Source organism: Bufo gargarizans, chromosome 10, assembly GCF_014858855.1.
Source record: "Bufo gargarizans isolate SCDJY-AF-19 chromosome 10, ASM1485885v1, whole genome shotgun sequence".
NCBI classification, from domain to species: domain Eukaryota; kingdom Metazoa; phylum Chordata; class Amphibia; order Anura; family Bufonidae; genus Bufo; species Bufo gargarizans.
Genome location: NC_058089.1, coordinates 29,354,472 through 29,370,174, shown reverse-complemented (window position 1 = coordinate 29,370,174; position 15,703 = coordinate 29,354,472). Strand labels below are relative to the sequence as shown.

General features: G+C 39.7%; 1 protein-coding gene across 1 annotated transcript in view; it reads right to left on the bottom strand.

Moving 5' to 3' along the window:
* Positions 1 to 15,703, bottom strand: part of LOC122920026 (mucin-2-like) — a 126,271-nt gene that overhangs the window by 69,028 nt on the left and 41,540 nt on the right. Inside the window, exons 12-18 of the mRNA XM_044269235.1 lie at positions 14,765 to 14,862; positions 12,568 to 12,719; positions 11,914 to 12,052; positions 8,389 to 8,499; positions 8,111 to 8,290; positions 6,094 to 6,333; positions 5,865 to 6,021 (exon numbers count right to left, since the gene is read on the bottom strand). Of these exons, the coding sequence (XP_044125170.1) occupies positions 5,865 to 6,021; positions 6,094 to 6,333; positions 8,111 to 8,290; positions 8,389 to 8,499; positions 11,914 to 12,052; positions 12,568 to 12,719; positions 14,765 to 14,862 (1,077 nt within the window). The remainder of the gene's footprint in view (positions 1 to 5,864; positions 6,022 to 6,093; positions 6,334 to 8,110; positions 8,291 to 8,388; positions 8,500 to 11,913; positions 12,053 to 12,567; positions 12,720 to 14,764; positions 14,863 to 15,703) is intronic.

Here is a 15,703-nt window from a genome sequence, read left to right as displayed (position 1 = left end):
CAGCGTTTTGGTGTCCGCCTCCAAAGCGGAATGGAGACAGAACGAAGACAAACTGTGGCAAACTGATGCATTCTGAGCGGATCCTTTTCCATTCACAATGCATTAGTGCAAAACTGATCCGTTTTGGACCGCTTGTGAGAGGCCTGAACGGATCTCACAAACGGAAAGCCAAAATGCCAGTGTGAAAGTAGCTTAAGATATTTAAATGCTACAAACACTTTGGGAGCATTTTTCATGATTGCATTTTACTCAATTTGGGCTAAAATCATTTTTTTCAATTGGTCTTAATTTTAAAGATTCAGCAGTTTTTGTCATAATGAGTTAACTGTTTGCCTAGCTATGAGTAGCTTACTTTTCATTGCAAAGCCATTATTTTCCTACTATGTACATTGCTTATCTTTTATTTACTAATAGCTTATAAACACTTATTTATGCCACATTCTTTTCAGTAAGATAATAATTGAGTTATGATGAGTGGTTATGAGGTCAGGAGTTCAGAGATATTGAGCCGTCAGCTGAGCTGCCTGAGGAAAAACAGTAAAAAAACAAGAGCCTGGTACTAGAGAATCTCAAGGCTGTACAGAGAAATGGGGTGCAAATTTGATAAATTTTAAAAAAAAAGATGTTTAGCTCAAAATGAGTACAATGTAATATTTTTAACATTGCCCCCAAAGGTGTCCATAGCCTTTAAAAGATTGGCTAGACTCTATGAACCTATCTAAGATATTTCCTTCAAGGATTATTAGATTTCATTCTATTCAGTCATACATTCCCTTGCTTCTCATATCGTTCAAACTCTAGAATGCATCTTCTTGGCAAATTAGACTTTTTTACCATCCAAAATTCAAAAGGGTCTTATGGCTCATTTATATAAACTTCTTTCACTCTTCTTTTTTTTTTTTTTGCTGTATATTACTTCAACTACAGTCGTGGCCAAAAGTTTTGAGAATGGCGCAAATTTTAGTTTTCACAAAGTTTGCTACTAAACTTCTTTTAGATCTTTGTTTCAGTTGTTTCTGTGATGTAGTAAAGTATAATTACACGCACTTCATACGTTTCAAAGGCTTTTATTGACAATTACATGACATTTATGCAAAGAGTCAGTATTTGCAGTGTTGGCCCTTCTTTTTCAGGACCTCTGCAATTCGACTGGGCATGCTCTCAATCAACTTCTGGGCCAATTCCTGACTGATAGCAACCCATTCTTTCATAATCACTTCTTGGAGTTTGTCAGAATTAGTGGCTTTTTATTTGTCCACCCGCCTCTTGAGGATTGAACACAAGTTTTCAATGGGATTAAGATCTGGGGAGTTTCCAGGCCATGGACCTAAAATGTCAACATTTTGGTCCCCGAGCCACTTAGGTATCACTTTTGCCTTATGGCACGGTGCTCCATCCTGCTGGAAAATGCATTGTTCTTCACCAACCTGTTGTTGGATTGTTGGAAGAAGTCGCTGTTGAAGGGGGTTTTGGTACCAATCTTTATTCATGGCTGTGTTTTTGGGCAAAATTGTGAGTGAGCCCACCCCCTTGGATGGGAAGCAACCCCACACATGAATGGTCTCAGGATTCTTTACTGGCATGACACAGGACTGATGGTAGCGCTCACCTTTTCTTCTCCGGACAAGCCTTTATCCTGATGCCCCAAACAATCGGAAAGAGGCTTCATTGGAGAATATGACTTTGCCCCAGTCCTCAGCAGTCCATTCACCATATTTTCTGCAGAAGATCAATCTGTCCCTGATGTTTTTTTGGAGAGAAGTGGCTTCTTTGCTGCCCTTCTTGACACCAGGCCATCTTTCAAAAGTCTTCGCCTCACTGTGCGTGCAGATGCGCTCACACCTGCCTGCTGACATTCCTGAGCAAGCTCTGCACTGGTGGCACTCTGATCCAGCAGCTGAATGTTCTTCAGGAGGCGATCCTGGTGCTTGCTAGACTTTCTTGGACGCCCTGAAGCCTTCTTAACAAGAATTAAACCTCTTTCCTTGAAGTTCTTGGTGATCCTATAAATTGTTGATTGATGTGCAATCTTAGTAGCCACAATATCCTCGCCTGTGAAGCCATTTTTATGCAACTCAATGATGGCTGCACGTTTCTTTGCAGGTCACCATGGTTAACAATGGAAGAACAATGATTTCAAGCATCACCCTCCTTTTAACAGGTCAAGTCTGCCATTTTAACCATCAGCCTGACATAATGATCTCCAGCCTTGTGCTCATCAACATTCTCACCTGAGTTAACAAGACGATTACTGAAATGATCTCAGCAGGTCCTTTAAAGACAGCAATGAAATGCAGTGGAAAGTTTTTTGGGGGATTAAGTTAATTTTCATGGCAAAGAAGGACTATGCAATCCATCTGATCAATCTTCATAACATTCTGGAGTATATGCAAATTGTTATTATAAAAACTTAAGCAGCACATTTTCCAATTTCCAATATTTATGTAATTCTCAAAACTTTTGGCCACCACTGTAGTGATGATCGAGCATGCTCGGCCGAACACCAGTGCCATGCTCGAGTCTCCTCCCTGCTCGTTTGTTGGCTACTACGCAGCCAATAAACGTGCAGGTGTGTACTGCCACTCACTGTAATGCCATGTTGGTTACTGGCATAACAGTGATTGGCTGGCCGGATCGCGTCATCGGGTGCTATAAAGTACCCAATGACACGTGGTTCGTCCAGTCTTAGTCAAGGAGTGCTGTACTGAAGAAGTAACAGATTGTGTAGGAAAATGAATTTTGTTTTTTGGTTAGGCAGGGTTTATGTTATAGACTAGTGTTGAGTGCGAATATTTGAAAAGCTATTTTTTTTTTCGAATATCTGCACTTCGAGAATTCGCAAATATTTAGAATATAGTGCTATATATTCATAATGACGAATAATTTATATTTTTTTGTTTTGGTTTTTAACACAGTACATATCAGGTGATCATCCATCCCATTACTGGTTGTTCTCGACCCCCGCTACAAAGAGAACTTCTCATCTCTCATTCCTGTGGTGGAGAGGACTAGCAAAATGGTGCAATATCAGAAGGTCCATGTGGAAAAATTGTTCCAAAAATTTCCAGCTGACAACGCTGGCAGCAGAGTCCATAGTTCCTTGGGCAACCAAGGAGGAGAGACAAGGGGAACACACAGCAGTTCCAACAAAGGCAAGGCAACACTCTTCAAGGCCTGGGACAGTTTCATGACACCCTGCCAGCAACCTCACCCTGATGCATGGTGTCACAAAGAGAGAAAAGTTTTGGAAGATGGTGAAGGAGTATGTGGCAGACCGTGTCAGTATCCTCAATTATCCCTCTGTGCCTTACAACTATTGGGTGTCCAAGCTGGACACGTGGCACAAACTGGCGCTCTACGCCTTGGAGGTGCTAGCCTGCCCTGCTGCCAGCGTTTTGTCAGAGCATGTATTTAGTGCTGCTGGGGGCATAATAACTGATAAGCGCATCCGACTGTCAACTGAAAATGCTGACAGGTTGACTCTTATCAGAATGGACAAGGCCTGAATTGCTCCTGACTTCTCTACTCCAACAGAGGAAAGCGGCTGAACATAAAGGCACTTTAAATGCGGCTTTTATGGTGTATTGAATACACTGTATTCCCATGCAACCCTTCCACCACAAACAAGGGTATATGGTTCAATCTTCCTTTTCTTGTCCTCCTCTTCCTCCTCCATCATATCAACATGCTTATTAGGCTGCCCTCGCTCCTAATGTTTTAGACGATCAGCTCAGCAGCAGGCCGTCAACCATAATTTTTTCGATGGTCAGCTCACCTGCAGGCCCTCAACCATAATTTTTTCGATGGTCAGCTCAGCAGCAGGCCCTCAACCATAATTTTTTCGATGGTCAGCTCAGGAGCAGGCCCTCAACCATAACTTTTTCGATGGTCAGCTCAGCAGCACGCCCTCGCCCATAATTTTTTCCATGGTCAGATCAGCAGCAGGCTCTCGCCCATAATGTTTTAGAGAGTCAGCTCACCAGCAGACCCTCAACCATAATTTTTTAGATGGTCAGCTCAGCATCAGGCCCTCACCCATAATGTTTTAGATGGTCAGCTCAGCAGCAGACCCTCACCCCTAATATTTTAGATGGTCATATCAGCAGCAGGCCCTCGCCCCTAATGTTTTAGATGGTAACCAGCAGGCCCTTGCTCCTAATGTTTTTGAGGGTCACCAGCAGGCCATCAATCATACTTTTTCAAGGGTGTGTATGATGCCCTCCTTTATGTGTAATAAAGGGTGTATTAGAGTGCCGGTTCCTTGTAATTTTTGGTAGCCCTTTCACTTAGTGCATAGGCTTTATAAGTGTAAGAGTCCCACTACTTGAACTATTGTACCACAATGTGAATGAGGACCTCCTTTATGTGATATACCGGTCTTATCGGAGTGCCCCTTACTTGTAATTTTTGGCAGCACTTGCACTTTATATGCAAGTAAATATACAGAAAATAATGTTTACTAACAATTGTTCCTCTAAAATCGATTTTATATTCTGTTTTATGCATATTATTGTCAGTCAGTAAAATTGGCGTACTACTCAGGACAACATCGCTCCCAGCAGCAAACTGGGAGTCCAAGATGCATCCAGACATCCTCCCCATGTTGTTCTCGAACCATTTCAGTGGTGTTTTCATGAATTGCTGACCTTTTCATGTGAACCAGACACCCTCCCCTCTTCAGAGCAGGGGGTGTCTGGTTTAATGCTCGGGTTCTCCCATTGACTTCCATTGTGCTTGGGTGCTTGGTAGAGCACCCGAACATCCCAAGGTGTTCTACTCGAGCACCCGAGCACTTTGGTGCTCGATCAACACTAACTTCAACTCAAATTTCCATCACACCAAGTGTGTGTTGAACCCAACCTTTAGCAGCCTTAGCCCTATAGCTGTTGCTTCAACTGCTGGCTTATCTTCAAAAACTGGACCAAGATTCACTTCCCTATAATCTTTTTTGTAAAGAAAGACACATAGGAGGTCATTTATTAAGACTGGCATTTTAGACACAGGTCTTAATACCCCTTTAGCTGGCGGTGGATACACTGAATTTAAGTAGAGGTGCCGGCATGTACATAACTTTGGCGTATTCACCGCCTGTCTAAATCTATGCCAGACTTGCTGGTGTAGATTTAGACCATTTTCTACACCTAAAACAGGCGTAGAAAATGATAAATGAAATGGTCCTGCCAGCCTGTCCCCTTCCCTGGCCATGCCACGTCCCTTTTTTTTGACCTGGCGTGAGTGGGGAAATGTCGTAGATTGTGTAGCAAATAACCATTGCGTTGCAATCTGCGACAGATATAAGCCAAAAGGTGGTGTATATCTGTTTGTAAATGACCCTCAATAGTATATAAGACTTGGGTAAAAGAGTTGAGGGGATATAAACTTAAAGAAGCATCCCCTCAAAAATGTTATTCTGTGGTCCATTAGAAAAGTGCATGATTTAAATTAAAATAAGGGTAAACTAGTGGCTGAAGTTGTGAGTTATACATTCCCCTTTGGTCCTCAGCTGTGCCATGCAACCATGGAATTGTATTCTACAATTGACACAGCTTCTAAGTTCTTATGTGTAAACAGGAGGTCAGTTCATTCCTATGAGATCCTTGATGTGAGTCTCATACAAATGAATAGAAGCCCTGACTTCCTGTCCACACACAAGACACTGTCAAGTTGGACAGTTAGAGTGTCAGTCACATGACAGAGCAGAGCACCAGAAGGGAGTGGATAATTCATAATTACAACCACCAGTAAAAAGATTACCTTCACTAAAATTTACATCACACACCTTTCGAAGAGGTCAGAGCATACAACTTTTTGAGCGCTTCTTTAACCAAAACAAGCCTTTTCGACACCTTAAATGAATTACTCACGACAGATGCTTGGACCTCTCCAGGAGATGCATATTCCATATTCTCCACAAGCCTGTGCATAGGCAGCAACTGCTGTACAGAAACACTCACAGTCTCCACCAGTGTTACAAGCACAAGAATCAGTGACACATGCATCATAGTATTTGAAAGGGTCGACCTAAAGTTACAAAAAATGTCTTATTAAATCAGTGTTGTATGGCAGAAACAGAATATATTTTATTATATGTACCTGTGGATGACAAGCAGAGAAGACTTCACTGCTTATGATACTACACTGTTTCTGTGCCCACGGTAGTCTATATGGGTTTAATGAACAAGGATCCCTGTGTAATTTAGCATCTGGACAGGTTGGGGTCGACTTCCAACTGTTTCCAAATTCTACAACGTTTCCAACAATTGCATTGCTGCGGGTTGTAAAATCATTGTTTGCATTTCCATCATAATTTCCACACAGTCCACATAGCATCCCCTAGGAATGTCCAAACAAAATGTTGAATGTTTTAGTTCCATTTGTATACTTGTATACAGCATCTACCTGAAAGGGAATTAAATGAGAACAAACTAGCACAGTGTATAGCTATTTTCTAATATATGAACCCCATTTTTTACATACATACTGTACTCCTTACAAGTTCATATTAAAGAATCATCAGCCTTCTACGGAGGAATTCAGTCCTCAAAAAGTTTTGGGGTCACATGCACACAAATTTCATTACTTTTTGCCTTTTTATACCACCTCCACCAGTTTTGAAAAGTGAGTGGGGAAGTGGCCCTGGTGAGCTATGTTAATGAGTTTCATATCCCAAAATAAGTCATCCCAGAGACACTCCAGTTGAGGAATGGTGTAGAAAACTGAAGTAGCATTTGGAGACGAAAGTGTTAGGTTTAAAGTCACAACAAATGTAACAAACGTAAGACGTTTTTGTAAATTTGGTGAAAAGTAGGACATTATTAATATCTGTTCAGTGAGAGTACAACACCCTGTACTCCCACCAATTAGCTGTTCCATGCAGCCTCCATTGCCAGAACTAGAGATGGGAAACAACAACAATATTGCCACTAAGTTTTTATGTTATATATTTTGTTGAGTAAATTTTTGCATAAATAACATGAAAACTTTACTCTCTGGATCAGTACGATTACAGCCATACATATAGGTTTTGTACTTTAGTACTATAGTTTTAATACTTTTGCTCAATAAAACCCCTTTTTAGAAAGAAGAAAATCTTTTTGCATTGCTGCATCCCAAGAGCCATAACTTCTTTATTTTTCTTTCTATGGAGCTGTGTGAAAGCTTGATTTTGCAGGACAACTTATAGTCTTCATTGGTATCATTTTGGGGTACATAACACTTTTTGATCACTTTTTCTATTGTGACTAAGCAAAAAGCAGCAGATCCGTAGGAAAAAAGTAGGCCTGCAAGGGGACTATAACAGGCGATCTTTTGATACCTTCTAAAATACAATACACTGTTCCTATAGTGCATTGTATTTTTAATGTCAGTGCAATACTGACATTGACCAGCAGACTGTGCTAAAAAAACTCTAGAGGCAGGTCTGAGGCCTAAACTAGGCCTGCTTTCACTGGCATCAGCACCCCGCAATCTCATTTGCAGTGTGCCGAAGGCATACAGAGGGAGTTTACTCCTGCTTCACTTAGACTAGGTCATAAAAAGGCGGCAGCCCAGGAGACCCTTAGTAACCACCACAATAAAGCATAATAGTGGTCACTAAGGGGTTAAAATGGCCCTGGAAACCTAAAAATTTGGGAGGGTACTTGTGGCCGGCCAGGAGCATAAGAACCTGATGCTCCTATGAGAGCATCAGATCATCATGTACCTAGCCAGTGGCTGTGAGATGGGCACTGGGCTCCGGTCACCTCCCATACCCCACCCCTGGGACAGGGAAGTCTTACGGTAGGATCTATAGCCAGTCTGCGCCTGAATTCCTTACAGTGTTTCCTGTGCAATCACATCAACATTTATGATAGAAGTTCTACTGTGGAAAAATGTAGCTGTAGCCTAAAGAGGATCCGTCACTGGCATGTCTTTTTGAGTAACTGAATTCCCCATCTAATAACAATTATGGAGCACATTTTCAAATAACTCTATGTTGTGCCAATCCTCCCTACTTCATTATATCCTGATATGACATACTTTTATGAGGTAGGACCTCTCAATTATGCTATCTTAGTTATTATATACACACTACAAATCTGTTTGATTTCACTAAGTAACACAGGCTGACCTTAAATTTACTAGTCACTTTCATGAAGATAGTTGTCTTCTTATCCCATAACATTAGTAGTCCACTTTGAGACTCAATAACCAAGTAGATACCCATCAGTCGTACTCTGTATGGAACATCAGTGCCAAAACCCTTTTGGGCTACTTTAAGATGATCATCAATGAGGATTAACTCATAACCCTGTGAAGATAGATTTGGCTCAGTTAAATAGTGAATGTAGAAAGCAATTGCTTGGACACACAATCTAGTATTTATTTGCCGTAGCTTGTTTTACTTACCCCAAGGAAAATTTTGATGGACTTAGAGCAGGTAATTCCTGTGGTTCCACAGGGAATATTTTCTGTTATAATACTAAATGTACTGCTGTTGTCATTTACTGAGCAATGGTCCTTGAGTTAAAAAAAAGGAATGCATTCATTAAATATACAATATGCATGTGTGTATATACAATATTCAAAATTATTAAAAAGTTTTAAGTGAAAAGCTAGAGTAATATTGAGTATTATTGTTGTTATGCAGCAAAGATGGGAAGTGGTAATATATTAGTTACACCTTTAGGGAGCCTTAGCAACTCTGCCTACAATAATACCAGTCTACAGATTCTGCCAAATATATCAAAATACCACCATGGTGTTGTTTTGTTTGTTTTTTAAATGCAACTAATTGAATATATATATTATATATTTCTCTTATTTATACCATATTTTGGCTCAATATACCCTGAGATATATGGAGCAAGATTACTAGCTTTTTTAAAAAAAGTTTGATATTACATCATGATATGTCAGGATATGTCCTAGATCCAGGGGTGCACCACCAATGAGGCCAGGTGAGGTGATTGCCTCAGGCGGCAAGACCTAGAGACAAGTGGGGGCAGTGGTAGGGCTGTGAGAATATCTCTCTATATTTAACTGTATCACAGTATGCCTTAAACCAGGGATGCTTAACCTGTAGCCCTCCAGCTGTTGTAAAACTTCAACTCCCACCATGCCCTTCTGTAGGCTAATAGCTGTAGGCTGTCCAGGAATGATGGGACTTGTAGTTTTGCAACAGCTGGAGGGCCGCAGGTTGAGCATGCCTGCCTTAAACAGTAGGCTGGAGGGGTTGAGCGCTGTTTCAATTTTCGCCTCAGGCAGCAGAAAGGCTTGGTGCACCCCTGTCTAGAAATATCAATTTGCGGCAACCAAGTGGTTGCGCTTTGAACTTCAGCCTAAAGGTATTTAACATGTACAGTATAACACAATGACCTAGATTTACTATTTACTCTGCACTTTGACTTTGTCCATAATTTGTACATTTTGTTATACATCAGTGTAAACTATTGCATCTTGTGTTTTAGGCGATTTTTCGATTCAATGCTCGTCAAGGGGGAATGGCTTAGAAAGAAAGGTGCAGCCTAAAAAGCACCAACGTTTGTGTCTGAAAAATCTGAAACAAGAGTAAGATAGCCAAAAATGATCTTAAAGTTTTACACTGGGGATGTATAGAACTGCCAGATACAGCATACAACCTTAGCCACTTTGGTAATTCTGGTGCATTTTTAGTAACGGCCAGATTAGACAACACCTTGAAGTTATAATTACTCCAAGCAGATCCAATGACTCTAAAAAGAGCTCAGTGGAATACAATGCACAAATGTCAAAAGTAAATAGAGCAATAAAAGTAAATGGAAAAAGAGCAATAAAAGACAAAAAGAGGGCACTTAAAAAATACAAATCTGCGGGGTCAACTGTAGCGTTTGAAGATTACAAAGGGCTTAATAAAATCTGCAAAAAGGAGATAAAATTAGCAAAGATACAAAAGGAACAGCAGGGAGCAAAAGAAAGCAAAACAAATCCCAAAAAGTTTTTTAAATATATAAATGCTAAAAAACCTAGGTCTGAGCAGGTAGGGTCCCTAAATAAGGGAAAGGGGGGTAGTCACTAAAGATAAGGAAAAAGAGTTCCTAAATAGGTTTTTTAGCTCTGTATATACAAAAGAAGAGAAAGGAGCTGATATCTGTGGCGCCGGGGTAGTTAGTACATCCAGTAATATACTCAAATGGCTAACTGTAAATATGGTCCAAGATAAGTTAAATAAGGTAAATGTGAACAAAGCTCCATGTCCATATGGATTACACCCAAGAGTGCTTAAAGAGCTATGTTCAGTCATGGCTGTGCTCCTGTTTATAATTTTTAAGCATTCTCTAGGGACTGGTACAGTGCCAAGTGATTGGCGCAAGGCAAATGTGGTGCCCATATTAAAAAAAAGGATCAAGGTCCTCCATAGGTAATTATAAACCAGTTAGTTTATAATTGTGGGAAAAAATGTTTGAAGGACTCTTAAGGGACTATATACAGGAGTATGTTACTGTAAATAATATCATAAGTGATAACCAGCATGGGTTTACCAAGGACAGAAGTTGTCAGACTAACCTGATTTGTTTTTATGAGGAGGTGAGTAGTAGCCTGGACAGAGGGGCGGCTGTGGATGTAGTGTTTCTGGATTTTGCAAAGGCTTTTGATACTGTCCCTCATAGACGCTTAATAAGTAAAGTAAGGTCTATTGGCTTGGAAAGTATAGTTTGTAATTGGATTGAAAATAATGTGTATATGTTTGTATATTTCACACACACAAAGTCTGCTATACTATTGCGAAAACAAATATATTTTTATTTTATTTTTTTGAACGAAAAAGGAGGGGGGATATGTGTATGTGTGTTTATGTAATTAGCTATATTATTGCTTAAACTGGTAACTATAACTATAACTTTTTATTTTTTTATTTTCTTTTATTAATTGTTTTATTTATTACGTTTTAAAAACTTTTTATTATTTTTTTTATGAAAAACGTGTGTGAACCCCTTCCTCCCACAGTCAGGGCAGAAAGGGGTTAATTCACATCCTGCAGCCTCACAGATAATTTTACAGCCAGCAGGGGGCGCTCTTACATCAAAAAGAGTGCTCTTCTGCTGGCTTTTTTACTTTACACTGTGATGGATCTTTGTAGCACCCTGCTATAATGATGCCATGCAGAGAGATCACTTCTGCATCGGGTTACAGTTAAGAACCTACGGCCATAATGTGTAAAGTAATGCAGTGGCAGGCAAGTGGTTAACTAACACCTTTTTTCTTAATGCACCATGACTCGGAGGCAGTTTAAAGTTCCCAATACACAATAGATCATTAGGTGATTGATGGGTTGGCTACATTTTAACTAAGGTTTAGGCCTCTTTCCCACAAGTGAGTTTTCTGCGCGGGTGCGATGCGTGAAGTGAACGCATAGCACCCGCACTGAATCCTGACCAATTCATTTCGATGTTTCTGTGAACATGAGCGTTTCTGTGTTGCTTTTGAGTTTTTCACGCAGCCCTGGTCCCATAGAAGTGATAGGGGCTTCAGTGAAAAACGCATTGCATCCGGATGTAACCTGGACGCAGTCCAGATGCAATGCATTTTCACTGGTTGGTTGCTAGGAGATGTTGTTTTGTAAGTGTTCCGGGTTTTTTTCACACTCACGAAAAATGCATCAAAACTGATTTCACCCGCGCGGAAAAAAAACTGAAACACTGCACCCAATTGCAGACAAAACTGAATGAACTTCCTTGCAATGGGGCGAGTTTCACTGAACGCATCCTGACACAATCCGTATTGTTCGTGTGAAAGAGGCCTTATGGTCAGTGTTATATATACATTAATATGATAGCAAAATATAAATTATTTCCGCAAATACAAAAAACACCATTAAACATTTTGCCTGCAATCTTACCAGCATAAAGAAATCAAATTTATTCCAGACAAATCCTGTTACAATTCAGACAATACCTGTGCAAGGGTATACTGGCATTCCCCATTAAAATTGTAGCGTTTCCCATCAAAGGTTATATAATGTCCGTTCCCAAAGACAGTACAAGTTGCTAGACAAATCTTGTGTGTACAGTTCCAAATTCTTTTCTCACAAGTGCTGGAAAACAACATGAACAATGTACTGTCTTCAAAAGAATATCTCATATCTATATTTAATGTTTGTTTCATTAATTAGATATAATCTGTAGGGCAAAATAATGCACTTGTTAATCTTATTACTTTTAATATGGTAGTTATATAATTTTTTCTTTAATTCTTTAGTGACCACCCATACACCTTTTTACGGCGTGTCTGGGGAAAGAGGACACTGGCTAGCTTACCTCTGTACCTAGAAGTCATCTCAACCACCTGATACAACTATAATAATAGACTAGGTACCTTGCTAAATAATCTATCCAGTTTTTATATGAATATAGGCTGGTTGAGATGTTGTACGGTATGTCTATGTATTCTACTATTTTATGTGCCACATGTGCAAGGAGTGAGGCACTAGGGGCCCACTGGGGGCTCACCTGTTCCTTTGTGGGCCAATCTGAGCCTTGGTTAGGATTTATTCATTCATCTGTAACATGTCCCCATTCATAACAGTAGTGAATGGTAAGTTATACATACCAAGTGTTACATCTGACTTGAATCTTTGCTCCTGGGCCATACATGATTCCATTATGTATGCATGGACACTTGTCTTCAGTAATGCATCCTCCTTTGTCATCAGATACAAGCCCGGGTGGACAGACACAGCCTTGTATACACCTAGTAGAATACTTTGTAATCCAAACAGAACAATCACAAGTAAATTAAAAAGTTTTCTTACTGCAGAAGGAGGAAATATGATGTTCTTCAGAAATAAAAACTGCTCACGTTTTAGAAAATACATCTAGTTTTTTGTTTTTGTTTTTTTGAACTATATATTTTTATTTTCTGAATAGGAAGGGATGCAAATGAGCTCTTAACAAGCTCTGCCTCTAATGCCACCAGATGTAAGGCAGCTATCCTATAAGTCAATGTTCAGCTCTTAAAATAAGTCTTGAGACATGACTGGGATATTAAATAAGCCAGCACCTCATCTGCAGACAGCTGTTTTGGGGTGATTACCTCTCATCAGTGCAGAGCAGAGAGTACTGCCTTAACTGGGTGAGAGGCCTGTGTCTGCGTCAGGGGGGGAACTACTCTCCTTAGGGAGAGAGCACCTTAATCAGTGTGAGGAGACTTATAGGCCATACATGCCTATGAAACAAAACATAGGAAACAGAAAAAAGGGAAGGAAACAAATGCAAAAGTTGCAGCAATGACAAGGATTGGCAGCATATTTACAATCAGAAAATCTAATATATTGGATCAAGAGCAACTGGTAATACACAGAATAATGTGCATATACAAGAGGTGGAACCAAAAGTGTACAGCCATAGGTGACAATTAGTGTTGAGCGAATTGAAGTGCTAAAAATGTACTTCAATCCGAATTTCATATAAAATTTGATTTGTTGCAAAACCGAATTTCCTCGGGCTTCGTGCTTTTTATTGTAGACTTAAATATTAAAGTCAGATTCAGCGATCAGTAATGAACGCGGCATCTGAGGGGTTCAATTACGGAGAGCGGCAAAATCACTGTTCCCTGAACTCGCTATTTTCTAAGAAATGTGCTTCGTGACGAATTTGGTGAAGCAGCCGAATAGAATTTTAGAGAACCTTGCTCAACAATAGTGACAATGTTAAAAGTGTTCCAGGTGCTCCAAATATCCAGGAATGTATCCATTTTTTCATGAAGAAGTACTATTAAACGTTCAATAGCATGAAGATCCTTAATGTGTACCTGAATTTTATTTTTTTGGTAATGGTCATTTTTGGTAATGGTCATATATTTTATTAAATGCCCCCCTGCACTGATCATTGTTTCTAACTTGACCCTTAAAATCTTTTCTGTATATAGTACAAAATCTATTAAATTATGAAAAAATAAAATAAAAGTTTAGGTATACTTTAATATGGGTGTAAAGATCTATGGTAAACGCGGGGCTGGTTTCTGACAATATCAAACAATAAGACCAGGTACCAGCTTTAGTTATATTTTTGGAAGGGACATTTATTAGATAAGTGAGAGGGGTCTAAAGTATAATCTGTAGAAAACAGAGTAAAATAGAGACTTCACTCCAAAAAGGTGTTCTTAATGGACATTTAAAATATATGGAAAAGAGAGCCTACTGAGACACTACATCAACAACAAACATTTAGAATAGGAGACGTAAGCCTATTCAACACTTCAATAACATGATACCACATTATTAATGTCTATATTTATTTTTATTTATAGATATCAAGGACGTTGCCACCCTCGACCATATAACTTTCCAAATTTCCAATGATAACTCCCTGCGCAACTAACCCTTGGTTAAACTGGCAGTCTTGGTTGTAGTTGCCAGGTTATGGGCTGGTCCCATTTTCCCCTAGCTAGCAGTGGATAGGATCTAGCAACGCAAGCTGAGCTAGTGTGAAGACTTGCTTTGGTAATCTCTGCCAAGTAGGCCCCGAAAGAACTGTTCTCCAGGAAAACACCATTCCTGAAGTTAAAAGCTGCCAGAAAGAGTAACTTTTCTGAGAACTACCTCAGAGGGAAGAAAGCACTGAATGTTTATCCAGAAGGTTGAAGACCAATTTAAAGGTAATCCATCACCAGCGACCTACCTATCAAAATGTTTGCAAAGGAGTATATTATATAAAGTGGCAGAGCGGCAAAGGATGGGCTGACCATAGAAAAGGGTAATGGTGATGCCCTCATGACAACTTTAACATTTTGCATTCTCCATACTCACGCAATGCATGTCCAGAGTCTGACAACTTTTGGCACACTCTATTCCCGTGTCTCTATTCAAGTTACTGCAGTTAGCATAAGTCTTTGGATAGTCACATGCTAGAAATTGGGGGGAAAATATGAGATGTTCAAGTACAAAATTGAAAAGTTCTAAAAATATATTATTATTATTAGATAACAGAATGTTATAAAGCAGAGGAAGGACTTCGGGAGAGATTTATCAAAACTGGGGCAAAGGGAAACTGGCTTAGTTTCCTTAGCCACCAATCGGATTCAATATTTAATTTTTAGAGCTCTTTTGGAAAATGAAAGGACCAATAGGATTGGTTGCAAGGAGCAAATAAGTCTGTTTTCCCTTACACCAGTTTTTAAGAAATGTGCCCCCATTTAGTTGTAAGGTCCCTTGGAGATTTGTCAAACGGTTTAAAATAAAAAAAATATAAAATAATTGTTGGCCATAGCACCCAATCACAGCAAAGCTATCTTTTTTAAGAAAAGCCAGGAGAACCTCTTTAATGCTGTGTCCATCAGAGTGTAGTGAAGGGAGGAGTCTCTCAGACTTCCTAAGAATTCTCTGAATAGGGACACATAAGACCGTGGCAACCATTTTTTGATGATGCAGCCAGGAACCAGAACGCACCAGCAAAAGCAGAATAAGTTTCCATGTATAGTCGCTACACTGATCGAGATTTGTTTCATATAGAACATATGTCTTGTGTATTATGTGTATTAGACACTCCTGGTATAGAATAAGAAGTAGGCATGTATTACATGGATCAAATTAATGGCTATTAGAGCACATTGTAATGGGCAGTGTGTGTGGACCCACTGTACCAACTAATCAGTTTGGCTGTGGGTTAGTCCTAATCGGGGTATCCTAGTAATCCCCTGGTTTTCATCCTTTAACTCATATACTGGGATATGGCCTTCACTGCAGGAG